The 27,371-nt window shown below is 52.3% G+C and overlaps 10 protein-coding genes across 10 annotated transcripts; 8 read left to right on the forward strand and 2 right to left on the reverse strand.

Moving 5' to 3' along the window:
* Positions 1-576: 576 nt before the first annotated feature.
* Positions 577-1,409, reverse strand: CC77DRAFT_1029513 (hypothetical protein; the record flags this gene model as incomplete). The annotated part of the gene is made up of 3 exons (XM_018526523.1): positions 577-653; positions 704-1,311; positions 1,363-1,409. The coding sequence occupies 3 exons, from the start codon at positions 1,407-1,409 to the stop codon at positions 577-579; spliced, it is 732 nt and encodes a 243-aa protein (XP_018387814.1).
* A 128-nt stretch (positions 1,410-1,537) lies between these two features.
* Positions 1,538-4,124, forward strand: CC77DRAFT_728412 (hypothetical protein). The gene has a single exon (XM_018532943.1). The coding sequence runs from the start codon at positions 1,680-1,682 to the stop codon at positions 3,846-3,848; it is 2,169 nt and encodes a 722-aa protein (XP_018387815.1). The 5' UTR covers positions 1,538-1,679; the 3' UTR covers positions 3,849-4,124.
* A 667-nt stretch (positions 4,125-4,791) lies between these two features.
* Positions 4,792-7,578, forward strand: CC77DRAFT_728338 (hypothetical protein). The gene has a single exon (XM_018532942.1). It carries the CDS (start codon positions 5,130-5,132, stop codon positions 7,464-7,466), a length of 2,337 nt encoding a protein of 778 aa, XP_018387816.1. The 5' UTR covers positions 4,792-5,129; the 3' UTR covers positions 7,467-7,578.
* CC77DRAFT_728536 (hypothetical protein) lies at positions 7,312-8,892 on the reverse strand. Its single transcript, XM_018532944.1, has 2 exons — positions 8,501-8,892; positions 7,312-8,447 (listed from the first exon to the last, which is right to left on the reverse strand). The coding sequence occupies exons 1-2, from the start codon at positions 8,627-8,629 to the stop codon at positions 7,692-7,694; spliced, it is 885 nt and encodes a 294-aa protein (XP_018387817.1). The 5' UTR covers positions 8,630-8,892; the 3' UTR covers positions 7,312-7,691.
* Positions 8,893-10,248: 1,356 nt separating this feature from the next.
* CC77DRAFT_1039010 (1,3-beta-glucanosyltransferase gel1 precursor) lies at positions 10,249-12,026 on the forward strand (the record flags this gene model as incomplete). Its single annotated transcript, XM_018527141.1, has 3 exons — positions 10,249-10,254; positions 10,465-10,627; positions 10,680-12,026. 3 exons carry the CDS (start codon positions 10,249-10,251, stop codon positions 11,867-11,869), a joined length of 1,359 nt encoding a protein of 452 aa, XP_018387818.1. The 3' UTR covers positions 11,870-12,026.
* A 150-nt stretch (positions 12,027-12,176) lies between these two features.
* Positions 12,177-13,683, forward strand: CC77DRAFT_1018424 (SGS-domain-containing protein). The gene has a single exon (XM_018524619.1). The coding sequence runs from the start codon at positions 12,305-12,307 to the stop codon at positions 13,451-13,453; it is 1,149 nt and encodes a 382-aa protein (XP_018387819.1). The 5' UTR covers positions 12,177-12,304; the 3' UTR covers positions 13,454-13,683.
* Positions 13,684-14,017: 334 nt separating this feature from the next.
* On the forward strand, positions 14,018-15,478 carry CC77DRAFT_930835 (hypothetical protein; the record flags this gene model as incomplete). The annotated part of the gene is made up of 3 exons (XM_018534184.1): positions 14,018-14,170; positions 14,224-14,890; positions 14,970-15,478. 3 exons carry the CDS (start codon positions 14,018-14,020, stop codon positions 15,476-15,478), a joined length of 1,329 nt encoding a protein of 442 aa, XP_018387820.1.
* A 2,571-nt stretch (positions 15,479-18,049) lies between these two features.
* On the forward strand, positions 18,050-20,209 carry CC77DRAFT_728613 (hypothetical protein). The gene is made up of 3 exons (XM_018532945.1): positions 18,050-18,399; positions 18,607-19,248; positions 19,298-20,209. The coding sequence occupies exons 1-3, from the start codon at positions 18,237-18,239 to the stop codon at positions 19,936-19,938; spliced, it is 1,446 nt and encodes a 481-aa protein (XP_018387821.1). The 5' UTR covers positions 18,050-18,236; the 3' UTR covers positions 19,939-20,209.
* A 1,135-nt stretch (positions 20,210-21,344) lies between these two features.
* Positions 21,345-23,171, forward strand: CC77DRAFT_931733 (P-loop containing nucleoside triphosphate hydrolase protein; the record flags this gene model as incomplete). Its single annotated transcript, XM_018534228.1, has 1 exon — positions 21,345-23,171. The coding sequence occupies one exon, from the start codon at positions 21,345-21,347 to the stop codon at positions 23,169-23,171; it is 1,827 nt and encodes a 608-aa protein (XP_018387822.1).
* Positions 23,172-26,170: 2,999 nt separating this feature from the next.
* On the forward strand, positions 26,171-26,973 carry CC77DRAFT_1092930 (hypothetical protein). The gene is made up of 2 exons (XM_018529655.1): positions 26,171-26,572; positions 26,624-26,973. Exons 1-2 carry the CDS (start codon positions 26,436-26,438, stop codon positions 26,727-26,729), a joined length of 243 nt encoding a protein of 80 aa, XP_018387823.1. The 5' UTR covers positions 26,171-26,435; the 3' UTR covers positions 26,730-26,973.
* Positions 26,974-27,371: the final 398 nt, after the last annotated feature.

Raw genomic sequence — 27,371 nt, forward strand, 5'->3', positions numbered from 1 at the left:
ACGGCTCTTTCCTGATTTTAACTGTCTTTGTTACATTATGTGAAAACTCTGTGTAGCGAACAGACGTTACATATGGGTGCCTTCGTTGGCGTGAGGGTTCTCACACTCATCCATGCACAGGCGACAATCGAAGAAATGTGCAACATTTCAGTCCCGCTCAATGGCAGCACGTCTGCCAGTCGTATACTATGGGAGTATTCTTCATGTACGTGATCAAGCGGTGGGAACCAGCTCGTTGTCACAGGGCACCTTCACTGCACACGCAATGCATTCATGCAAAAGCGCTAATGAAGGATGGGTCCCCCAGATAAATTGCCCGCATAATAGCACCGGCAATGCAAGCCAAGAAACGGGATCCGGCAACTTTGCGACAAAGTCTCGGGTTTCTTGTTGTATGTGCATCGGCAACGATGTGTGCAGATTCGATGCGGTGCCGTCGGCTGTGACTGTCGATCATACTATGATAGAGCTAGTGCAAACAAGAGGACGTATGGTGCTCGGCGCTGGTGTTTCGGCGTTTTGGGGCTCGGAAGGACGTGTTCCGTGTATGCCTAAGGTTGAGGTAGAATTCCGCACTCAAAGGAACAAGAGTAGAACGAGGAGGAGGATCAGGACGAAAATGAGGACGCCGATACAGCAACTGGACCAGGAATCTAGGAAAGTCGGTCAACGACGCCCGGTACACGGATAGCACGAATCTTACCTTCGTTTTGTTTGATGACCCAGCCGACCTTTTTGAGACCTGTTTGAAGTTTACCGCCGACTCTGTCTGCCACGTTGTCGACATCGGTGAGCAGTTCGCCCTGCTCCTCAAGCTCGCGACCCATGTCATCGGCTTGCTGTCGCAGGTTGCCGACAGTACGGAAGACGCCGTCAAGAGCCTCGTCCTGCTCGTGCATCATCTCCATTTGTCTTTCCTGCTCGAACGCCGCGTAGTTGTCCTCATCCTCGAAGGAATCCGGGTCGGGCAGGACGTCGCCATTGGCCGCGACCTTGCCTTTGTTCTTCGCGTGTTGGACCGTCTGCTGCAGTTCCTCGCGCATGTTCTCGATCTCATAGCCAACATCTTTGACCAGCGTTCTCCGTCGCTCGACTTCATCAATCTCCAGGCCGAAGCGATAGGGGTCGTGTTCCACGGCCTTGACGCTCTCGACTAGGTCCTCGAGGTCCTGACTAAGGTCTTGGAGCGTCTGTTCAAGTTCGCTGCGCGCTTCCCGAAGCTCGGGACTGTTTGCCGATGAGGCCGAGGAACGGATACGCAGATACGACTTGAAGAGCGGTCGCGCCGTGTTGAGGGCAGACAATACGTCTCTATAGCACGTGTCAATGGAGATGCCCAAACCGCGAATGGAGCCGTCTTACGCCTGCACCTGGAGGAAAGGATCCTCGTCGTTCTGTGATGACATCATCTTGCACTGTGCGACACCGATTGTCCCTCCAGAGTATAGCCGTGAAGCAAGATGGCGGTCGATGAAGCCTGGGTGAAGGTGTCGGAGCGTGTCGATACGCTGTCCCGTACAAGCGATGACGCGCCTCAACACCTCGGCACGGACCCACCTTCCCAAAAAAATCACCCACAATGAGCACCCAACTCCACCACACTTTCTCGATGGCGCACTCACCAAGATCGCGGATACGCAACAATACCGCCCTCCGCATAAGAGAGATTGGATGACGCAATGGGTCCGGACACGCCTCTTCCCCTTTCCCCCGACTTCACCAATACTGAAGAATACATCGAGTCATTGCTGCACTTGACGACTTCCTCATGGCTGCTCCAGACACTATGTGGAGGTGTCCATATATTGGACTTCTACACCAGGTCACCTAGTCTCTATTCGCACATCTTGCCACAGTCATGGCGAGAATGGTTCAAAACGCGAGATATCATGGACATTTTGGACCTCTTGATGAGGGAAGATCTCAGTCAGTTCAATCCGGAAGGACAGGTTAACGACAAAACCTGGCGGAATGGTCCTGCACCGCCTGAAGAACTGCTACAGTACATCCGCACTGTACGGAAACATCTGTTGGCTCGTGACTTCCCTCCACCCAATTCCGGCCTTGAGCCTCAAAAACCTGCTATATCTCGTCACATCGCAACTGGTATGAAGGTCAAGAAAGTGCACGAAGTTGATAACTTTGCGCGCTATATTGACAGACTCACCTCCGAGATAGCGCAGTCTGATAAGAAACCGATTACCCATCTTGTGGATTTCGGCTCAGGTCAGAACTACCTTGGACGCGCACTCGCTGCACCTCCTTACTCTAAGCATATCGTCGCTGTAGAAAGTAAACAGCACAACATCGAAGGAGCAAAGAACATGGACATCTTGGCCAAATTGGTAGCAAAACCCACGGTCATGAGGAACAAGAAGGAGTATCGCGCGAAGATGGGCAAAGTGAAAAAGGGCAAAGAGGCCAAGGAAGATGCGTCCACGGCACAACCTGATGTGCCAAGTCCATCCGATGCCAAGGAGGATGAATCGGGGACAAACAAACACAACCAGGAAGCCCCATCTGGTTCAGCCACCCAGAACACTGATCTAGCGTCACCACTTCAAAACGGTGTGAGCTGCGATGAGGATGGCTGTGTACTACACCAAGTCTCTCAGAATGTCCCAAAACCTGCACCTGCTGAAATTTCTGCCGAGGCCAGCGGGTTTACAGATCGAACCCCGGCTACGAAGACTTCTACGCTACAGATATACAATGAAGGTCATGGTAGCGTACAGTATGTCGAGCACATGATCAAGGATGGCGATCTGACACCCGTCATCGACCAAGTCCTGGACAGCTCACGTGTACCCGAGGAGATTGTGAGCTCGGAGACTTCTGTGGTTGCTGAAGCTACCAACTTGAACGCTGTACCGAAACCGAAGGACGTAAACGCGATGGTAATCTCACTGCACTCATGTGGCAACCTCGTTCATTATGGGCTACGCTCCATGCTTCTCAACTCACATATCTCCGCAGTAGCAATGGTAGGATGTTGCTACAATCTGCTCACAGAACGCCTCGGCCCTCCTACCTACAAGCTACCTACGCTCCGTCCTAATCACCCACGCCTGGAGTCTACTTCCAAAGCCTTCGATCCACAGGGATTTCCCATGTCCGAGAGACTTGCAAACTACCCCCTACCACATACGCCTCTGGAATCTTTTCATGATGACTCGAAAGCAGACGGTGAACAAGTCAAACAACCAACAGGTGTACGGCTCAATATCACAGCACGCATGATGGCTGTGCAAGCACCTTTCAACTGGGGTGTGACCGACTCAGAACTGTTCTTCACCCGCCATTTCTATCGAGCCCTGCTTCAGCGTATCTTCCTAGATCGTGGCGTGGTCTCTGCACCTTTAGACGAACAAGGTCTCGTTGGCGGGGCGGTCTCAGCTAACGGTCACACCTCTCAGGTGAACTGGACACCACCAAATGGCCGCGGTCCTGGCCTCTCGTCTGACGGTAAAACTACGCCACTTACCATCGGTACCCTGCGCAAATTTGCCTATAGCGATTTCGTCTCCTACGTCCGCGCCGCACTAGCAAAACTCACCGCTGAGAACTCTTTCTGCGAGGTTGATCCAAACTTTATCAAAGAAAAGATGGATGGGTTGACAGATGACGATATCAGAGACTACGAAGTGAGCTATGCCGAGAGGAAAAAGGAACTAAGTGTTATGTGGAGTTTGATGGCCTTCAGTGCCGGCGTAGTGGAAGCTGTTGTGGTCACGGACCGATACCTGTGGCTCAAGGAGCAGGAAGAAGTCGAACACGCGTGGGTTGAGCCGGTATTCGAGTACAAGTATAGTCCACGCAACCTTGTTGTCGTGGGCATCAAGAAGTAAAGCGGTGTATCCAGCTTTCGCCAATGGCATAGCAGGATCTATGGAAAGGTTCGAACAACCTGATCATATTGAGTCAATCATGAATTCATTGCTAACCTCATCCATTGACATGTATCCTGCGATTGTTATACCCCCTGCCCTGGCCGAAACCTCAATGCATAACAACTACTGCCTGCTTCTCGTCTGCACACCAACGAGCGATGCGCCTTAGGCATACAAGGCGTCCATAGATCCTACATGTTACATCCAAGGCATCCAAGCCGACCGGACAATTCGGCGCGTCTTCACTCCACAAAATCTTTCGGCGCGCCACGGCAGGCTATTACCTCACCGGTATGATGAGGCTGTGTGGATGGAACGATTGAGGCGTCCAGCCAATCTCGTTTCGTCACCGGATCAAGCGTCTTCAGTGGGCGTCCCTAATGCTTGGCACAGAAGGCGCGCGCACAGTGGAGGAAAAGGTTCGCTACCCAGAACGGTCAAGCAGTACAAGCTGTGACATTGACGTTCAGCCTCACGGACCGTTACCGACGGAAGTACAAATCAGAGAAGCATGGAACGTCAAAATCGGGGTTCTAATTTCGAAGTGCAGCGCTGCACAATAGCGACGCTACAGGATTTAGCCGCTACGAAGGAGCACGCTTGTCCCGCGTACCCGTGCATCTCCACTTATATCACATGTTCTTCAATCCGATTTGCCTACCATGCCAAAACAGCCACAACGCCAGCCTACTTTGAGCGACATGTACCAGGCATGGGATACGCAGGGCCCTTATAGCCAAGACTCTAAACAGAGCGCGGCAGACGTGTACGAGTCGAGAGGCGTTTTTAGGCAGCGGCTGCTGCGGGTTACGGCCTTGACAGGTAACAAGGCTGAGCTACGTGCATTGTGATTAAGATGGCAATGGTGCCCATGTGTGGAAGCTACTTTCTAGTTCCATCGAAGTTGGTTTGAGAGATTTGGGCTGAGGAACGTGTATCACGAGACCGGAGAGGCACTCTTCGATCGATTTTCGTCCTATAGAGGCGCTCATTCCAAGACGAATCCACAAAACTCTAACGCAAGCGGAGGGCACGAAGATTTACGACTAGGATTGACGTTCGAAGACATTGTTGTGTTCAGAAAGAGAAGGATCAAACACAAAACTAGACACCTTCTTTACTACTCAACAAGCCACGTCCACAACCCTCGTACGGGTGACGCCATTCGTACCGCACCGTTCTATATCTAGTTCCACGGTTTTGGACAATCCAACGTATAGTCTGCACGCCCCCTAGACCATGAGGTCCTTCATAGCGCTCTCAGCGCTCCTAGCAGTTGCAACAGCACAATCGGTCACAGCCACAGACGCCTCACAGTCATTTGATATCGTGCCAACGTCGACACCCACACCATCATCAATAGACGACATTGACCTTGACCCGACAACCACAGAGAATGTTTCTGGACCGATAGAGACGAGCCAGGCTTGTGGAGACATAGCCGAGCTAGTGGCGGATGACTTCTCAGAGTTCCCAGTCGTGGATGCCGCACTAGCGTACGCATGCCTCAAGTCACTGCCTTTCTACTCAACCTCCGCATCATCGACAGTGGATGAGATCAAGAAGATGGTGGAGTTTCAATCGACGCTCAACTACCTCAAAGACCCACCGAAGGGATGGCCGAATGACGCTGTCGATATCGTTGCCGGCTTAGACAGCATCAAAAGCAACGTCGAATCCGGACAATACAGCAATGAATTCGACTTTGAAAATGACATTGCATCTTTGATGGTGAAGGCGCACGATGGGCATCTCGGCTGGAACGGTATGGCATATGCAGGAGTCTTCAGATGGCGAAGAAGCAGCGCTTTTGCTTTGGTCTCAGCGTCAAGAGATGGGAGCGAGATGCCCCGAATCTGGGCTTTGGAGGACTTCAATGGCACTGTTGATTATGAACCTTCGCCGGTCACACAAATCGACGGAAGGGACGTTGTACAGTTCTTGACGGACGAGGCGAACTTGAACTCTTACCACGATCCGGATACTCGGTTCAATGCCATGTTCTTTTCACAGGCCGCAGAAAACTATGGGTACTTTACCAGTCCAAGGTTTTACCCTGGTTCTACGACGAACATTACTTTCGAGAACGGAACAACCGATACGTATAGCAATGGTGCCATCGTTGTGGATCCTCAGACTTGGAGCTATGTCAGCGATCCTGAGTCATTTTATGATACATACATTAGACCTGAGACGAGCTCATTTAGGGTCAAGAAGAGGGATCCTACTAAACTACCCATGCATTTGGAGAACCCGCGCGACTATGAATTCAGGGGTACATTTGCCCAACAACACGGCTCAGTGCCATTGCTTTACCCAGATCCGGTCGTTGCTCACTCGGCGGATCAGGTGCCTTTGGCCGGATTCTTCATCAATACCAATGCTGGCGAAATCGGTGTTCTTGTAGCGACGACATTCAATACCGAGGACGTTGCAGGTGCACAGGAATTCCAAGCCGTAATTCAGGAGTACATCTCGCAAGCCCAATCCCGTGGCGTGGAGAAACACATTATTGATATACGTGCCAATAATGGTGGCAAAGTACTCTCGGGGTATGATATGTACCTACAATTCTTCCCATCCCAGGAACCTCAGACACAGAACCGATATCGCGGACACCGAGCCAGCGAGGTCTACGGCGAGAGTATATCTAGCTTCAAGGAGATTAACCTCCTCAACGCCGAACTCTTCACGAGCCCCTTCAGCAACGACGCCTACCTCTCTTCCACTGGCGAAGACTTCCCAGACTGGAAAGCCATGTATCCACCCGAGCGATTCAACAACGACAAGTTCACCGCCCTACTCAAATACAACTTGAGTGATCCTCTGACAACAAGCAACGAGCGTACCGCCGTAGGAATCACCATGACAGGCTACAACTCGAGAAGCAACTTCACTACGGACCCCTTCCGCGCCGAGGACATCATTTTGCTAACTGACGGCGTCTGCGCCTCAACATGCTCCATCTTCACCGAACTCATGGTCCAACAGTCCGGCGTACGAAGCCTCGCTATTGGCGGCCGCCCTAGCCTTGGTCCCATGGTAGCCGTCGGTGGCACAAAAGGCACCTTGGTAATCCCTTCCCTCTACATGGAAGCCCTCTCCGAATACGTCACCTCGCAATTCGCGTCGTCTCGCTCCGAAGCAAACGACTGGGCCGAGTTCCTCCCATCAACTCCGCCCATCGCCGTAATCGATGCTAGCGTCAACTTCCAGGACAACATCCGTGCAGGCTTTGAGTCGGCGGGCGTGCCAACACAGTTTCTCAACGATACGGCGAGTTGTCGGATCTGGTACGAGCCTGAGGATTACTTCAACGTGACAAGGTTGTGGGAGAAGACGGCCAATGTGGCGTTTGGAAACAACGGAGGCATGGATGAGGGCGCTTGCGTGGCAGGAAGTGTAACGAACAAGGAACAGCAACAAGGAAAAGGAGATTCGAATCCGGAAAGTTCCGGAGATGGAAGTGCGCAAGGGGGTGATGATGATGAGGATGCGGCGAGTGGACTAAGAGTAGGCTGGGTTCACCTGCTTGTCTCTGTCGGCGCTGTCGCGCTGAGTTTCTGTTTGATGTAGATCGAGTAGTGATCGTTTATAGTAACATGCCTTTCTCCTTCACCATATGCGAACCTTTTGCTCATGTCTGCATGGCTCCGTACCGTTCTTCAATATCCTCTCGCGGAAATGTCGAAGCGGTATAAGTCAAACCGATTTACTTCGTTTCATCCGCTAGAGACTATAAACATTAACTTGATGACCATAGGTGTCAAGCATCCTTCGCTCCTTTCTCTCTTTAGATTCTCAGGCCTGCTTTTCGAAGCCAACCCTTGACCCATGCCAATCCAACACCACATCACGGCCTCTGACCGCTGCCCAGCCAAGTTTGATTATTCCCCTGTCGTCATGACAAGAATCCGCGTTTCTAGCTAGGAGCATGCATCTCCCATCTGCGGTCTGCAGTATGTATTGTTCGGGTTTGACAACCAGTTCGTCAACATCGTCATCGTCGTCCTCTTCGTTCTCTCCATCATTCTCTTCAGCTCCTCCTTCAAAATCCTCTCGCTCGACCCCAAATACCAGGTCAGGGAAGATGTTGAAAGCTCCACAATCAACATACAGCATCTCATTGCCATCTCTGGCTTGCTGTTCTGTACTGGTAGCCAGTAGCAAGACGTCCCAAATGCCTTTCGGAACATGGATATATGGTGTGCTTAGATCGAGAGTGGCGGATTCAGCAGACATAGAGATCATACCGCTCTTTCTTATGCCGATACCTAGTAAGGGGAGTTGAGCGCCGAGAATGGGTTGGAGATGTAGTCGTTCCTGTTGCATCCAAGTGAATTGATTGGCAGCCTGCGACCATGAATCTGATTCAGAAATGGTGTAGAAAGTGGCGGTGCCGGACTGTGAACTGTTGAGAGGGATGTTGACGAGTATAGTTTCTTGAATGGGTCCTCCGGCGCTGTAGCTGGCCATTGAGTTCTGGAGGTGTTCGAGAGGCTTCAAGTCGAAGATAGGAGGAGAGTTGATGAAGGTGTAGCGAAGATCATGGTCTAGCTATTGGTTTGTTAGATTGGTCTAGAGCAACGTAGGGTCAATCTTGAGCATACTGTAATGGGGATCACACGGCCAGACGCTGGCTTGGGGTCCAGCAAAGGCTTCTGCTGTTGTAGCGATGGGTCAAGGTACGCAGTCTCCACGAGAAGCGGCAAAGCTGCGAAGAGTGTATTTCGAAGCATTTTGGTAGTGGGACTGTGAGTGGTTTTCGTGTACTCAAGCGTGAGCAGTCAAGAAGGACTCTTATCATCTCACACCTACGCAAGGATTCGCTTTGTCCGCGCCGCAATACACCGCGCCTCACCTGGGTTTCTCATCATCTGGACCTATTGCGCGTTTGCATTGCTATGTTATCGGGGTCGCGAACCTCGCGGTTGGGTGATGTACCCTTGTAGCGCCTGCAGTTCGCGTGTGGTTCGTCCGCTGCGGTGAATGCGACCGGGGTTTACGTGGGGCGCGTTGCACCTGAAACTATAGTTGGGCGCGACGACAACGAACGCATATTAATTTCTTCTTATGTCATCCTAATGGCATATATTTGTGGGGTCCAAACGGGTTGGGGGAATAGATGCGTCTGTTGTGCTGACCAGAATAGTAACGCATTAAGAGCCAATGCGTGACATCTCTTCGGAGAACTCGCCGTTGTATGTTCACGTGAACCAGTTTTCTCTCATGTCTGGATCGTAGTTATTGTACTTGGATTTCTTTATGAAGACGCGTCCACCTCTTTGTCACGATGAGTCCTTCCTGAGCAGGAACGGCTTTGGACTGAACAAGACGTCGTTGTCACACCAACACATTGGAAACATGTCTCGTAGCAAGGAAGCAGGAAGAAGCAGCACAGCTGAAGAGGTTGGTCACCCACAGCATTAACGGCCAACAGTGGAAGCTTTACTTGTCGTCGCAGAACTCTTCGGTGTCATTGCTTGTTGCCGCAGACGAGCTGTGTGGAATGGGTGCCATAGGAAGTGCGATCAATACGGAACATCGAAAACGCATCATCTGTCGACTCACAAAACTTTTTGTTTGTGGAGCATCGGCATATCCACGGTAATCTGTCGTGTTGAGAGAACGCTGGTGGACAAGAGCGACACGCGTCGGAAGCGACCAACCGGCCGGGCCATCTCCGCCGCGGGTGTCAACGTCGGGGCCCCAGCTGCGACAGCTGTCAACTCTCCAATCTCGAAACCAACCATGGTAAACCTCACAATTCGCCTATCGATGTCAACAATCTATATGCCCGAGTAGATGGACAGGCTGCTTTTTCTTCCTAAAGCTTCGCTTCGGATCTCCACGGCCCGCAACAAGTGCTGTCAGCGACCCGGCAAACATGCCGCCCAAGAGAATGGAGAACTAATCGTGGCATCACGATTGTAGCTGCAGCCTGTGCATGGCCGCAAATATGTCGTCAGCAAAGGCCCTTCCACGGTACTGATCCTTCCGCAGGGCTCTTCTGGAATGCGATGCTGGCCGTCATTTCCCTCTCGAGAGCCAAGCGCTCTGCCGTTTCATGAGCGCGCGCTCGCCTCCAGCGACGGTGAATTGACCTGCAACGAACGAACAAGTCTTGACTGTCTCAACGAGGCTGTGTAAAGCGGCGGGAAATCAACGGACGCGCAATTCACTCGCTATCAAGACGTCTACCAGGCATGCTCCTGCCAGTCATTGGCTTTGTTGCCCCTGACCAAGGCTCGGCGGGCTTCTGCTAATTCACGACTATGGACTTGGCTGCTTGGTCTCCGCGATTCCTGCGCGCATGCCAACACCCATCGACTTGGCGCGCAGCGGCGCCAGACAGACCATGAGGGTTGGCAAGTTCCACATGTAGCACTCGGGGGAACCAAGAAATTGCTCTGTTGCCGCTTCAAATAGTTTGACCATCCCGGCTTCTACCTCAACAGTTGCATGTTCTCTGTGTGAGATTTACCTTTCCTACTTTACCAGTCACTCGTTAGACTTCCAATCGCTCTTCTATTTGCCTTTTAATTCCACTTCTTCTCCAACTCCAGTCATGAAGGCCTGTGTCGTCTTCTCCGTGCTGGGTGCCGCTGTTGCCCCAGCATTCGCCAGTGTTGTCGCCCGTCAATCCAAGGGAAACCTACCACCAGTCACCGTTCGAGGCAACGCCTTCTTCGCCGGTGATGAGCGATTCTACGTCCGCGGTGTCGCCTACCAGCCAGGTTTGTTGTCACAAAACAATAACAACAGCAACACGATACTAATGCATCTTAGGTGGCGCGGCCGACGCTGCCGATCCGCTGCTCGACCTCGAGGGTCTCAAACGCGATGTTGAGAACTTCAAGTCGCTCGGCATCAACACCATCCGTATCTACACCATCGACAACTCTCAAAACCACGACGAGGGTATGAAGATGCTCGATGACGCCGGTATCTACTTGGCGCTCGATGCCAACACACCCGACTACTCTCTCAACCGAGAGAACGAGGACACTCTCCACCGTTCGTACAACGATGTTTACCTGCAATCCGTCTTTGCTACCATTGACGCGTTTGCCGACTACAACAACTTGCTCCTCTTCTTTTCCGGAAACGAGGTCATCAACGCGAGGAACAACACCAACGCTGCTCCTTACATCAAGGCCGTTACTCGTGACATGAAGCAGTACATCTCCAACAGGCACAACCGTGTCATTCCCGTCGGATACTCGGCTGCTGATGTTGCTGAGAACATCGAGGCCCAAGCCCTCTACTTCAACTGCGGTACTGATGACGAGCGCTCCGACTTCTTTGCCTTCAACGACTACTCGTGGTGCGACCCCTCGTCTTTCACCGAGTCTGGATGGGACGCCAAGGTCAGGACGTACAGCGACTACAGCAAGCCCATCTTCCTGTCTGAGTTTGGCTGCATCACCAACCAGCGCAACTGGGGTGAGATTGAGGCTTTGTACTCGACAAACATGACGGGTGTCTACTCTGGTGGTCTCGTCTACGAGTACACTGTCGAGCCCAACGGTTACGGTCTTGTCGAGGTCGGCAGCAACGGCGACATTGAGCCCAACGCGGACTTTGAGCGTCTTGCCGAGGCTTACAAGGCGACTGCTAACCCTCGCGGCGACGGTGGCTTCAGGGAGAACGGCGAGGCGTCCGAGTGCCCTGCTGAGTCTGATGAATGGCACGTCGAGGGCACCTCCCTCCCTGCTATCCCTGCCAACGCTGTCAAGTTCATGGACGAAGGTGCTGGTGAGGGACCCGGTCTCGAGGGTGATGGCTCGCACTTTGCTGGCGAACCCAGCGAGTCTACTGCTACCCCCGGATCTGGCAACCCCACCCGCTCGCCTACTCCCGGCTCCACTGGCAGCGCTGGCAACAACGAGGGTGCTGCTGCTGGTCTCGATGTGCCCCTTCGTTTCGTCGGCATGATCGCAGCCAGCGCTCTTTTCGGCGCTGTCCTTGTCTTCTAAGCGTAACGTGTGAGCATGCGTATCGAAAAGATGTAGAGCACTTGTTTTCTGGTTTCTGGAGTTTTTTGGACTGCCGTTGTCGGCATTACATATATACCTGATTCGTCATTGCAGGCGCAGGGCCTTTTGTGTAGTAATACATATACGACAATAGCTTTTTTCCCAGTATCCACTTGCTCGATGTGAACGCGGTGATTCCAATTGATGCTGCGGGCGCGAATGTGGTGGTGGTGGTGAAAGTGAGGGCGTGTGCTAGCGGCGTTTTGGACCCTGGTTCTCGAAGGCAGCAATGGAAGCTTCCACGGTTGTGATTGTACAATTACCCAGTTTCTTTCATCGTCAACCATGAGCAAGCCTCTATAAAAGGTCCCAAACGCCCAAACCCTCCCGTCGCTTCCACGCCTGTTTTTCCGCTCAACAACGTATTACCCCGCCATGGACGACGCCCGCAAAGGCGACGCCGCGCTCAGCGCAAGCAAGCCCGAAGAAGCGATTGAGCACTACACCAAGGCTCTTTCAGTCAACCCCGCAGCCGTCAAGTACTACATCGGTCGCGCCACAGCTTACCAGCGTACTTCCAAATATGCCGAGTCCCTCAGCGACGCCGAACTCGCCGTCGTCTTCGCTAAGAAACGCGGCTCCCGCGAACTCATCAAGGACGCCCAATTCCGACGCGCCGTCGCCTTGTTCCACCTCGGAAAATACGCAGATGCCGAGTACTTGCTGAAGATTGTGAAGGGGCTTGATGAAAAGGACAAGATGCTGCCCATCTGGGAGGCCAAGGTCGCAACCAAGCTGAAGGATGTTCCGCAGGACGATGAGAAGAGGAGCATCACTATCAAGGAGACACCAGACGTCGACATGCCCAGTACTCCAGCACCTGCTGCACCCCCCAAGGCTTCAGAGCCCGCCTCGACCCCAGTCCAGGCCCCGAAGCCTGTTGCGCCGACCCCGAAAGACAAGATCAAGACTGACTGGTACCAGTCGCCTGAAGTTGTCACGCTTACTATCATGGCCAAAGGCATACCCAACGACAAACTGAGCGTCGAGTTCGAAGAACGATCCGTGTCTGTCTCGTTCCCCATCGTCGGCTCATCGTCAGAATACAGCTACAGCGCCGACCCTCTATACGAAAAGATCGACCCCTCGCAATCCAAATTCCGAGTCACGCCCACCAAGTTGGAGATTACAATGCGAAAGGCAACTACCGGTCTGAAATGGCATGACCTCGAGCACCCCGATGGCCACGTTACCACTACCCAAGCCCCCGATGCGACCCTCGCCGTCCGCACCACCAAGGACACAGCTCCCGCATACCCAACATCCTCCAAGTCAGGTGCAAAGAATTGGGACAAGGTGGTAGTCAATGATCTCGACGACAAAGACGAAATTGAAGGCGATGAGACATCGCACTTTTTCAAGCAGCTGTACAGCGGCGCTACACCTGAGCAGCAGCGCGCCATGATGAAAAGCTACCAGGAAAGCGGTGGTACAGTGTTGAGCACCGACTGGAGCAACGTTGGCAACAAGACCGTGGTACCCGAACCACCTGAGGGCATGGAGGCTAAGAAATATTCTGAATAATATACGCCTCGCAGCCAAAGTACGAGTGTTTTCTTTCTTCGTCCTCATCATATGAAGCATAGCAAGGTGTTTTTGGGTAGGCAATGGGATTCATGACCACGTAGCGCACGTAGGATACAACATGGTATCATGTACTGGTATCTAAGATGTTTCTCTGAATGATTTTGCAGCATTTCAGACCTTGCTGATGACACAAAGAAACTCGTGACCTCGCGTCATGCATGCACCGAAGATCCGCGCTGACATTTACATGGTTCGTAATGGAGGGGCGGGCGGCGCGAGCTGCAGGGTTCCCCACAAACGTCATAGCGGTTGCTTTGCGACTTGCCTTCGTGCTTCTCACACCATATAAGCTTACGAACGATGCGATTTCTTGCTTTCGTAACGCTCTCTCCTCTATACATAAAACTAGAGGCAAGTTGAAAACAGCCCCTATAAATGTTCGCCAGAGCTGTGCGTGCATCGTCGACTATCCCTAAACCAAATTTTGGTGCACCAATCACACCAATTTACGTTGCGCGTTCGAGGCATCTTGGCCTTCCACGTTCGAGTACATTTGGAACCATGGCTACCGGGTCCAAAGTTGATTTACAGGCATCGCAAAAGCCACAGTACTATGTCAACGGGCTGAGACCCGAAAGTGCAGAGAAGGCAAGCCAGTTGTTGCAAACAAACCATGAGGAGCACCACATTTTCTTCAATCAGAGCGGATTCCATGTAAGATAGCAATGCTCATCATAATATTTCAAATACTCACAACTCCCGTCTAGAACCATATTGCCCACCATCTCCTCACCCTATTTGCGCTCAATGCCTCACCAGAAGAACTCCAAAAAGCGTACGATGCGAACGTAACCTACCAACGCCCACCCGAGCCTCTCAAAGAGTCTATCGTCGATGACATGCACGACCCCGAGCGCTTGAAGTCGTATCTTGGACAAGAGAAATACTATCATGATTTCCTTGTCTATTTCCAGCAAGAGATTAATGAAAATGGCTGGCAACGCGTACTACAAGAACATCTGTTTGCAGAAACCGAACACGCAGATGACATGCTAGTACGGATGTACGCCGGATTCCTTCATCCCATCATACATCTCGGGTTCGGCATCGAGTTCCAACAGCCAGCCATCATCGCAGAGGCGCTGGCGCAAGCCGCTGTACACGACAATTGGATGGCACCGCTATTTCATGGATGCGAGAAAGCCGCTAAAGAGATGAGAGGTAAAGATGGGTCGAGGAAGACCATCGTGCAGATACTGGATGAGTGCAAGAAAGACGACAAGTTGAGCAAATCAGCGCACTTTGAAGATGGAAATAAGATCCGAGACGGAATCCTGAAGAGAGCACCAGAAGAGATGATCAAGAATGCGGTGCAGTATACAGTCAAAGAGCAGGAACTAGAAGAGAAGACTGCAGAGATGATCAACGCCGCTGGTATGTCATGGACTCGTTTCCAATCTAACTGTATTCTACGTCTTTGTACATCATCATACTAACGCAGACACAACGACAGTATACTACACGGCCGCCGCCCAACGTCCACCCCACCAAGTCAAGTTCGACTTTTTCTACATGCATTGCGTGAACTCCAGCATCTTCTTCTCCGCCTTCCTCTCTCCCGCCTCCTCTCTATCACCCGCCATCCAGCGCCGCCTTTTAGAGTGGAAAGTCTGGAACGACATCACCATGTATGTGTCGCGCGGCTGCCCATCCCTCCTCATCAACGAGATCAACAGCTACGCGCCGACAAAAGATAGTGGTATGGGTGAAGTCATCAAGAGGGTGAATAAAGTGGAAGACGATGGACATGCTTGTAAGCTTGTAAGGGCGATCGCTAATGCAGAGGCGGTTTGCAAGAAGTGGGAGGGTAAAGAGGGAATGTTAATTAAGGGGGACATGTGGAGAAAGATCGGGCACATGGCGTTGGATTCTGTAGAGGCTGGAGAGCCACATTGGGTGAGAAGTTGTGGATTCAAGGAGGCGTGGGAGAAGATTCCGTTGCGGCATGGGGCGAGGCTGTGAGGGCTTAACAGGTCATGGGATTGGCAGTGGTACAATCCATCTCCATGGATCGCACATGGTTTCCTAGCGATATAGGACATCATGAGAAAATGCCTGCTTCTTACGATGCGCGCGTAGTCCTGCAGGAGAAAGACCGGACTACAGACGGACAGTTATAGGCAATACCAGACACCTGTTTTAATGTCATTGATAGTTCCTAATCTCTTGGGACCGGTTCGCAGTAGCAGTGAAAGCAGTTATTGGCTCATGTTTGGTATACTATGCTTTTGTTTGCCAAGTCCTTCTACCAGTCAAAGCATGATAGGAAATCATGTTGATGACAAGAGCAAAGAAGAGCAGTACGTATTCAGATACTATGCTCCCCTGAACTGGTCCCAACTCTTCCCACGCAGTACATATTACATCAGATCGAGCGATCGTACTAGGCTGACATCGTGCTTATTGTGTTGTTGGGCCTATACATTCATGCCTTCCTATCTCTCGTGTCCCCGTGCTATCGATACATAACAGCCTTTCCCGGGTGTCGCAGATGCACGGCTCGACGGCGCGATGTGGCGGCGGCGCAAAAGAAAAACAGGGAGCAACGTAGCCGGTCATACTATCTGTGGAACAGTTGGGCGCAAGCTCGTGGCGTGGATCTGGGTGCGCTATCGATACACAGCTTTTCCTTGCTTAGATCTACGCGACTTTGCTCGACAAATCTTAAGACAAACATGACGAGCAGAGTTACACATGCTGATCATTGTCTCACACGCTCCCAGCACAAGTCGAGGGTAGCATGAGTTTGACGTTATTCCAGAAAACCATGCCTTGAAACATTTCAGGCGGGCTCCGAGGGTTGAGCCAATGGCAGCTGCGGGGTACCTGAGCAAAGGCGTGTTTTACGCATGTGCCTGAGAATGACATCCGGGATCTGTGCTTCAAGCATTACTATGTGTGCGAGAATAGGAGGGGTATGAGACGAGTGACAGGTTTTTCTTAGAGAGTACTCATTTACCCAGCCGCGATATGTCGTCGTGACGAGGGGTGGGCGCTGCGCTCAGCTCCTGCTGGCTTGGGTCTAGGCTATAGCAGGCACAGATATCGTTCCTGCACTATTCCTGTCCCATCGTGCTTTCTCGAGGAGGCTGAGAAGGGATCAGCTGCGTATGAGCGCGCAAGAATAGCGCCGGCCTATTGTTTGGCGGGAGACAGTTTAGCCAGCGGCAGCACATGACGCCCTTGTGAGCGCTACTGCAGGAACAAAAAAACCGCTATCGATAGGCTGTATGGTGCCGGGACGGGAATTACAGCACACGAGGCGAGGGGCGTGGCGCTTATGCCTTGCGCCCAACCACGACTTGCGCTCCTGGGAGAAGAGGGGTCCTGGAGAAGGTCGTGCGACCGCTGTGCCGCACAAGGAGGAATTGAGGATTCTTTTGGACTGCGCGCAGGACGCCGTGTCGTGACAAGTCAACACCAAGCAACCAAGCAGAGTAGCGAGATGGCGAGAAGACGTTACGCTTCGCCGCGTTATTGCCGCGCGGGCTTGGAGGTATTTGGCGCAATCTCACCTGCTCCGGGTTCCCGCTCGAATGGAGGCAGGCAGCCGCTCACCGACTATGCAGAGAAGGGGGAGCAGTGGAAGCGTCGTTTTGGCGTGGTGCAAACAGCCGTAGAACAGCAGGTGGCCAAAGATCAACCACCCCTCGCGGAAAAGAAAAGGAGTCGGAGGCATTGAATGATCGCGATGACATGGACGCCTCTGCCGACATCCGCATTGCGATTGCGATGTGCCATTTCAGTGGGTCGTCATGATGTCGCCGCCGTCAGTGCAGTATTTTGGGGCCGCCAGCGAGTGGCAGCTCTCTTAGGCTGGAGATTGCGATGCTGCGACGGCGCACGGTTTGCCGCCAATTCAGGTACCCAGACTACCTATACCAAACAAAGACGATAGGAAGCGATGATCCGGCCTGATTGTGTCACGCCGGCCGGTGTTACGTGCAACGACCTACCGAATACGCAGATGAGCAAGGTGCGCAAGAGTGGAGTGGATCAACTAGGCCATGAGATGGTGAAGCAGAGGCGTCGACGACGGAAGCGGCGCGGGTGCTTCACGATCACCAGCATCATGAGTGATTGCCGCCTCCACAGAATGCGGCTCCAAAGTGCTCGATTCATTTGGCTCGCACAAGGCTGCCCGCCGGCACTCTCCAAATCCATGTGCTGGATCCCCTTACTGACATGTTTCAGCTTACTATTTCTGGACTAGCGGCCGGTGCGCAGCGCCTCACGGTCCAACGAGAGCATCGCAGCAGCCTCCCAGGGCATCCCATGCTCCATGGACTAATCTAGGGTTTCACCTCGCTAAACCAAAGCATTCCTTCATCTCCCCTAAAAAGAGCCTCTAGCACTGATCAAGCGTGATAACCGCTCGTCTCCCCATCTCTCCCGTATCTCATCTCCTTCTTTTCCCTTCCTTTACCGCGTTCATTCTTTCGCTCTGTCACTCCTTTGGCACCACCAGCAACATTCGCTATCCATCAATCTAGTTGTCTTCGCGACAACGCTACACTCATTTCTGTGTCTATCCAACTTGAAGCTCGGGAGAGTCCTGGAGGCTGAGGTTATTCACTTCGTCAACGTACACGGAAACGCCATCGATACTATTCCGACGACATAGTGGAAAAAGCATTCGCCTTTTGTCTCAACAGTCACCCTTATCGCAAGAGTACTCCACCACTTCTACACTCAACCCAAGCCGACTACACTCTCAACCATGAAGTCTGTCGCATCCATCGCCGCGGCAGCTATGCTGTCCGGCTCTGCCAACGCTTTCTGGCGCATGCCCTGCCACGACCGCACTGCCCTCGCACGTCTGGACCCCATCGTCGACGAAGGAACTGCTTCCTCTCACGCCCACACCATCCACGGTGGAAGCAGTAAGTGAAGACTGTCCGCTTCTGATTTGACCTCCCACGCCAGGCGCATGGTGGACGAGCATCTTCTCTGGACATGTCAGGGCACCTCCAAACAAGGAGCCCCTGAGCTATCCAGTTGTATGCGAGTCATTCATGCGATGACCTGCATGTGGGTGTCTGAATCAGGGGCAAGTTTGCGGATGATTACAGCTTACTAACAGCCGACAGACTTCGCTGAGACGACCACCTATGACATGCTCCGTGAGTCGGAGTGCACTTCGTGCCAGTTCGACGACGACAAGTCCGCCTACTGGACCCCCTCCCTCCACTTTGTCCACGAGGGTGGCAAGACTGAGATCGTCCCCCAGGTTGGTGGTATGCTCGCATACTACCTCCTCCTCGGCGATGACCTGAAGGCCTTCCCTGAGGGCTTCCAGATGCTCGCAGGTGACTCCCGTCTCCGTAACTTCACCGGCCCGGTTCCTGACCCGCCAACCTCTGCCTGGACCGCCGACGACATGACCCAGTTGTCTCTCGGCCAGAAGTCCATTGGCTTCAACTGCCTCAACTACAACAAGGCACCCGAGGGCTCGCGCTACCGCCACTTCCTCCCCACCAAGGACTACATGGACGAGAACTGCGCCAACGGTATCCGTGCCGAGATCATGTTCCCCTCGTGCTGGAACGGCAAGGACAAGACCGCCGACGACCACAAGAGCCACATGGCCTACCCTAACATGATTGACGGTGGCTCGTGCCCCGAGGGCTTCGACACTCGTGTTCCCTCTCTCTTCTACGAGACTATCTGGAACACCTACAAGTTCAAGGACTCCCCCGGTCAGTTCGTGTGGTCCAACGGTGACCCAACTGGTATGTAACCCCAATATTTCTGTGTCGATTCACAACTAACGCAAGATAGGTTACGGATACCACGCTGATTTCATCAACGGATGGAACATCGACACCCTCCAGTCCGCCGTCTCCACCTGCACCAACCCCTCTGGTCGCGTTGAGGACTGCCCAGTCTTCTCCGGTTCCCTCCAAACTGAATCTGAGCAGGCCACCTGCAAGATCCAGTCCATGCCCAAGGTCCTCTCTGTCGATGACTGCGCTGGTCCTTCCAACGGTCTCTGCGGTAACGTCCCCGTTCAATACGGACCCGAGTATGCCGCACCCCTTGAGGGAGGAGACAAGGACGACGAGGAGCCCGTCACTCCTACTCTGTCCTCTGTTGCCCCTGTGCCCACTCAGTCCTACGCTCCTGCTCGCTCCATGGGCGCTGGTGGTATCTCCGTCTACAACGTTGAGAGCCCTTCCACCATGGTCAAGTCCAGCTCCAGCGCTGACTACGGCAACTACCCCGCTGCACCTGCCGTCACTCCTCTTGCTGACATCGTTGATGCTGTCGCGGGTGACGAGGCTGTCTCTACCTCTACCTACACCAAGGACGGTGTCGTATACGAGGTTGCCATCGTTGAGGTCGTCGTCACCACCACTGTTGGTGCTGACTACCGCCGACACGCACACAAGCACCGCCGTGGTCACTTCGGCCGCAACTAAGTCTTTTCCTTTCCAAAAGAAACAAATAAGAGACTTTGATGATAGCACCCAAAGCATTCTTCAGCACATGGTTCTTGCATGCGTATCGGCGTTCTCCTACGACCGCAAACGACGACAACTGAAAAGACACTTCATCCTTGCTGCCTAGCTCCCAGGTATCCATTCCCGTCCCCGTACTCCCGTAGCGGGGGGCGGGGTGGGCGTGTTGACCTCAACTTTCAAGACATGTAGCTATGGCGAAGGCAGAAACAATTTTTCTCTTTGTCTGATTCTTACCTTTCTGTACTATCTTGTTTTTTCTTGAAGTGTTGGTTGATGTTTGTTGGGGAAAAGGCTGTAGGAAGGCTGCGCCAGATCACAGTTCTGTGTATCCCCTAGGGACAAGAAAGAAAGTGGATCTTAGAAACAAAGGAGTGATGTAGATTTGCGCACGATACCATTGAATCTGTTTTTTGCTTTGTTGTAAACGTTATGCCTTTCTACCTTACGACCCATGGATGATCCGAAGTTTATCGAATCTTGATTCCTGAGATCTTGATGATGTGGTGGTAATGAGGAGAGGCTGCCTCAACCTGGGACTGACACGTCTGCGACCTTTCTTCAGCATGTTGTTATCGTTCCGCCGTGACCTGTTATGCTGGCGTTCTCTTGCTCGTCGTTTGAAGCATACACCAAACAACATCTTCGGTAGGCGATACTCATGCACTCCGTTCTTGATTATGAGTCGTTGAGCTTGGCGCAAGTGTTCTTCCTCTTTACGTGAGCTGATCACATCAATGTTACAATCGAAGAGCTTCGTTCCCGAGGCTCCAATATCCCCTGCTATTTGCCGAAATGCTCACTTGTTGATCACTGTCCGATTGAGGCACGTCCTCTCGTTGTAAGTGAATATTCTCGCAAACGGCGTATGACCTCGGTGTCTTGTGTACACGAAGTACTAAACCAGGTCTGATATGCTCTTCGACACGTAAAGTGTGGTGGGGTTGTGGCGAGTCTACTGTTGAATATGCATCTGTGACAGCATCCTTATGAATTGCATCAATCACCCTCTACAGATGAGCTGTCCTTTTCTTTCAAGTACAAGCACTCCTGTAAATGGCAAGCGTCCAATCAATTGGTCTGTTCCTTCTGTATCATATTCCTTATCGACGACACGTACAGCACAGTGATTATCCTGCGTTACTGTTTCCCTGACTATGCTCGGATTCCGAACAGCGTCTACTACAAATCCACAGACAGGCTTCGTTACTCTCTCTTTCTTTCCAAAACGCCTACCAAAATACGGCGGCGGACCCCCACAGTCGAACTACGAAATGGATTTCTCCCGCCTCCAGGCTATTATATCCGAATTCAACTCTACAAACAACAATGTAACCAGCACGAGCGTGCCATCAACAGTACTAGAGATGTTTGTTCCAGGCTACAGCACAATCGCTCAACTAACATTCCGCTATCTGGGTTTCGACATCGGCGTCTTTGTCACGGGATGGCTTGTCCTCTTTGGCCTGTATCACGGAGCCATCTTTACTTACGGCCGAGCTTACGACTATTTCACCGTCTACTACACGTCGTCCGTCGTTATTGACGAATCCGATATCCTGTACGACCACGTCATGAGCTGGATAGCGGTGCAGCACATGCCGACATCTAGTAGACGTCTGACTGCAGCTACCCGCCACGTTCGCGGAGTCGAAGACGCAGATGATAGTGACGACGGATTGGATGAATATGGAATTTTCAATAATGTGAAGTGGGCGGGCAACATACCACCAGTATATCAGCCCAGTTTCGGTGACTACAACTTTTATCACCAGGGTCGATGGTTTAGTTTTGCGCGTGTCAAGAAGGAGCAGACTGGTGGACGGAGAGACAGTTACGATGAGCAGATTGTACTGTGCTGCAGAGGGAGGGGAACTGAGCCTATTAAGCAACTGCTTATCTACGTCAAAAGGTGGAGTCTTAACAAGGCAAGTACAACTACATCGATTTATCAAGCTCCAAATCAAAACGGTCGCGGGGAGCGGTACTGGAGACGTCAGTCTAGACGCTCGTCACGGCCACTTAGCACGGTAGCTCTAGACCAGCAACAGAAAGGCAGGATCGTTGCGGATATTAACGAGTATCTCAACCCTGCCACGGCGCGTTGGTATGCCGCACGTGGTATCCCTCATCGCCGTGGCTATCTCTTCCATGGGCCACCAGGAACAGGGAAAACATCGCTTTCTTTTGCTCTAGCTGGCATATTCGGTCTGGATGTGTACTGTCTCTCTCTCAACGACGGCATCACCGAGTCCGAGCTGAGTTCCTTACTCAACGAACTTCCTCGTCGATGTTTCCTTCTCCTTGAAGACATCGACGCTGCGGGTATTCGGCGTGAGGGTCTTGCATCTCCCGTTCTAGCTATCGATGATGCCACAGTTGTTCTTGAGGCACACAAGATTGGAACACAGGACAAGCCAGGTATTACACCATCGAAAGCTCATAGTATTCTTGCGTGGCCTCTGATACTAGTTCGGTTGCCCTTCAGTCTCTTCAGCCGGTTTGCGAAGCAGAAGGAGCCAGTAAAGGACCCCGCACTTCCAGAATCTCCAAAAAAGTCTGCGCATAAGGCAGTGGCGAACGTAGCCGAAAAGTCACTTTCAGAAGCAACGGATAAGCCAGTTTCAACAGAAGTCTCAAGAGGAGGTTTGGGCTCCATAAGTCTAAGTGGACTGCTCAATGTCATCGATGGTGCCGCTTCCCATGAGGGTCATGTGCTCATCATGACTACCAATACACCAGACAAGCTGGATGACGCTTTAACCCGACCGGGTCGCGTTGATCTCCAGATCGGCTTCACACTCGCCACGCGCGATCAGATCCGCGACATGTACATGCGCATGTTCAACGCCGACACCGCCATATCTGAGATTACCCCTGAGACCGAGGTCGCTATGGATAATGGAATACCCGCAAATGCAGTCGGAACCCACGAACTCCTCGGTATCTGCCTGCCCAAGAAATCCGTTGCCGCCACCCTCGAGCTAGGCAAGCTCGGAGAGATGGCACAGCATTTTGCTGATGCCTTACCCGAGAAGATCTTCTCGCCTGCGGAGGTCCAAGGCTATTTGCTGATGCACAAGATGGAGCCAAAGAAGGCGATAGAGGAAGTGAGCAAGTGGAAAGATGAGATGCTTGAGATGAAGAAGAAGAAGAAGAAGAAGAAGAAGGGAAACAAGCTTGTAGTTACTTGATGAAAGGCGGAAGGCAGAAACAAAGCACACTGCAAGGTTCGCACTATGTTTATAGGAATACCGGGTCCATGTACCTTTATCAACATCACCAAGGGTGCCTTCTTTAACAACGAGGGGGCTCAGGTGTCTCGATCAAGATTGCATGCGCATTGTACTGTGGCCTACGCATTACAATGTTACCAAGATGCTGGCTTCTCAACCTCTGTATACTAGGTATCCATGTATAAGCAGCTTGAGAAAGGATGTGTTGTGTATTGTGGTTCATTGAGGCAAGCGGCGGTACGTCGATGGCTGGCTTTTGTCAACGAGATGTTGAGACGAGGCGATTCACCAGGAAGAGCGAATGCTAGAACCGAAGAGATCGCGGGCTAAAGGCGCAGGCGCTGGAAGGTACGCCAACATAAAGGTATTGTACCAGAGGATTGGCCGTCTCGAGTCGTTCTGTGATATTGTGAGGATGTGTGTACGACAATGTCTCTACGCAGATTATCACCGTGGTACGTAGTCCGTATCTGGTCTTTGACGCTCAGGGAGTAATGAGACTGGTGCAACTGCGATGACCGAGATCTGGTGCATTGATTGTCGTTGAACGGAGCTGTGAAGCAGCGTCTCAGGCCGTAACCCTGTCGCATATTGTTCTTCGGATTTCCTCGCTGCGCGTCATCAGCACTCCTGTACGCTTGCGCAAACCCACCTTTGCGTTGCGCAAAGCAAATTGGTGGCTTGCAGTCTCCCCTGCGGAAGGATGCTAGGTGCATCGGCGTGCTACACCTGGCTCACGAATCCTGCATCCAGCAGAAGTGCGATTATGTCATGTCTGAGTGGCTTTCCTGTCCTCAAAGCTGAGCAGCTATGTCATACTTGGGTCTGCATCGTTAAAGATGCTCAGGCGAAACGGATAGCTCGCCTGATGACGAACGTCTGCTGGGGCAGTCAAATGTGGTGGTGTGTTTGTCGATCGTTTTCGATGACGATCTATTTCGAGAACAGTTTTCCTGCCACCGTTTTCAATGAAATAAGCGACATGACATCATATGTGGGCAGCGAGAAGATGGTCAGCGCTGTATTGACCGGTAAGGGTCTCGAACAGTTGTAGGCAATATTGGACGAATCTGGAGCACTTTCGCAATGTGGTAGTTGCTCTGTGAGTGACGTGGGTAGGGCCTCTTGCGTCAGTCGCGTGCATCCGACTCAGAAAACGTCAAACTCCACTCGAAACGTCAGTCAGTCAGTGCCGATGCCGATGGACTCGGCACACGTTCCGGATTGACATGGCTCCTCGGGACAGTTCCACTGGAGGATTAGCATTCATCGCTGATGCAGACCTCGACTCGACGAGTAACATCATAACCCACAAAAGCGTAAACAGCCGTAGCCCCCTGCAGCGTCGCAAGAACGTAGCGAACAGACTAACGGGGCCCTTTAGACGGGGAGCTGCCTTGGTGGGAAGGACGTGGTGTGGGGTGACCACATCCGTCAATGGGGATGAAGATCTGCGGGTTGGCATGACGTTCCGCAAGCACGGTTGGAAAGGGACTAGAGCGGTCGAAGTGGTCCATTTCGATCCTGACACGAACTTGCGATGTACGGCGAGGTTGAGCAGAATCCCAGCGATGAGATTGAGGATTTGGAGATGTGCATTCAGCACGAGTGGTCTAGACGTAGGGTAGCGGCATCGGGGATTTGGAGAAGCGATCGAAGGGGTGTTTCGCAAGGAGGTTGGGATATTCGACTCGATGCTGTCAAAGAGGCAGTAGCTTTTGATTTGACAGGCAGATTATGCAGCATGAAGATCTCTTGCTGTGGGACACAAATTCTGTCCAAATTCTGTCCAAATTCTTTAGATTAATTGCACGAATTCCATTGGAGGATAGGGTGATGATCACAGGCCTAGACATCTAGCCTGTGTGATTTACAGCGAGGGCGTGGATCTCCCTTGAGATGCGTTCCAGAATATACGGCCAAGTCCAGAGGGTTCCAGCCTCGTGACACAGGCTGAGGCTGTCGGTTTGGATACGCCCTAGGCTGCAGCGTAGAGGGCGTGGTCAGACGACATCGTCATCACAACGGTACCTGCGTCTTTGGTGACCACGGCGGAGCGCGAAGACCCTGCATGACGATGTCTGAGGCTGAAAGGAAGCCAACACGGACAAACGTCAGAAGTGACGATGTTCAGCCAGAGTATGTTGCCCGGGAGCGGTTACAGTGGAGGCTATGAACGCAACGGGTGTGCGGTAGCGCGAGACCCTGCTTTTGCGAAAGAGGCGCTAGGCCCGCTTATACATAGCCATGCAGGATTCCCGGGCCTATCTTTGCCGAACTTGGACAAGATGACGTTCTTTGGCGCACGGAAACTTTGGGGCGCTGGAGCTGGGAGGATCTTTCACTCTGCTGGGCCGCATATCTCTTGTGGCATGCGGGTTTCGAAGTTGAGCCATGGCGGCGTCTGACGTCGCTGGGGGACTCTGTGCTCCACGAAGCGCGCAGACAGCCGTGCCGTTCGACTTTTGACATAGCTGCTGCGTCATGGAGTCTGGGCGAGGCAGCACAGCTTCATACGGGCACCCCGAATATGATGACTCTACCATGGGAGAAATAGCAAGTATGCAACATGGGAAATTCGAAATTGCCGCTCGGTGGCTTTCAACAAGGACATTGCGCAGGTGCAGCCGTGTACCGCCTGACCCTTAATCGGCTACACCACTCAACAAACGCGGTACGGCTGTCGTGGGCTGTGAATGGCCAGCCAGCCTTATTGCCAGACAAGACCCCTAAACAGCTTTCCAGGGTGGCCGTCATTGCCGACATCATAAGCAACGTCGTGATCCCTAGGTACTTGACCCGCTCAAAACGGGGATGTCTGTATCGGCGCCTCGTCATTGGTGCAGATACCTGCTAGGGCTAGATGGGGAAGGACCCTGTAGATCTGTGATTGTAAGCCTCGAAGATGGCGGCCCACTAGCGCGCTGGCCAGGGTGGATCACTTCTTTGACCCGACAGTCATGGGCCGATCTTTTGCCATGCGCGGTCATGATGGGGGACATGTCGTTCCGCCCGCCTGTGTTGTGCGTGCGTTGTGAGACGGAAGGAGGGTATATAGTTCGCACCCCGCTTGCTGATTCTCTAGAACGCATCACAATCAGCCTGCTTATCGATTCACATACAAATCCTCGATCTCCAGTACACCCTCCGTACACATCTTATCTTACTTAAGCTTCAAACTATCTCTACTTCACTACATCTTCATACCAAACTTCATCAACAATGTCTGCCATGACCGAGTCCCGCCAGCAAGTCTACGTCTCCGGAGACGGCTTCTCAGAGCCCATGAGTGCTCAACACAACTTTGCCAACAACTTTGACCTCAACGACCCTGAGCGAGCCATGTCCGACTACCAAAGGTATGTTACTATACTTAACCATGACTCACAACATTCACTAACCTTGATCAGGATCATGCACGAGCACACCAAGCGCCAGCTTAGCACTGCTACAGACTCGGCACGCCGACGAAGCGGCGCTTCATCATCCGACTCAGTCAGCTCCACCAGCTCATAACAATCATCTTGATTGTCATACACAACTATCTATTCGAGCGTCTGCGACGCTATCTGTATTAGCGATGCATTGTCAGAGATCATATTACGATCTATTTCTTTGTCTATGAGAGCGGGAGGCGTGGCGTTTGGGAATTTACATCTGGCTTTCGCCAATGGCATGCACGATACGGTGTTGGATGGATCTAGCGACATCCTGCTTATCTCAATCAATCCAACTTCTCTATCAGGAGATCATCATCACCATACTCAGTTGTTCCACCCGTGTGAATGTTCAACATCTGTCCGCATCCTATTAACTTAACTAATGATATGGCAAATGTTTGGGTGTTGATGGCTACCTAGGTACTATGGATCAAACCTGTTTTCATCCGTGCCGCGTCCGCAGCCATTTCGACGCGTGGACTGTTGCTCGGCGCAACTTTACGTACCTAGGCAGCACCTACGATTCAATCACACCGACTACCGCCTTTACTATACCAGCCACGACGTTCGTTACTTTTGTAGCGCGGTCTGTAGGTGCAGACGCCGACAAGATCTACCACATTCACTTGGCTACAGTTCACCGTGGTTGCAGCGGCTGATGCATCTGAAACGGCTCTCGCATCCGCCCAATCACGTCTGTGGACCCCACCGAAGACCC

This window comes from Alternaria alternata (genome assembly GCF_001642055.1).
Source record: "Alternaria alternata strain SRC1lrK2f unplaced genomic scaffold CC77scaffold_6, whole genome shotgun sequence".
Lineage (NCBI taxonomy): Eukaryota > Fungi > Ascomycota > Dothideomycetes > Pleosporales > Pleosporaceae > Alternaria > Alternaria alternata.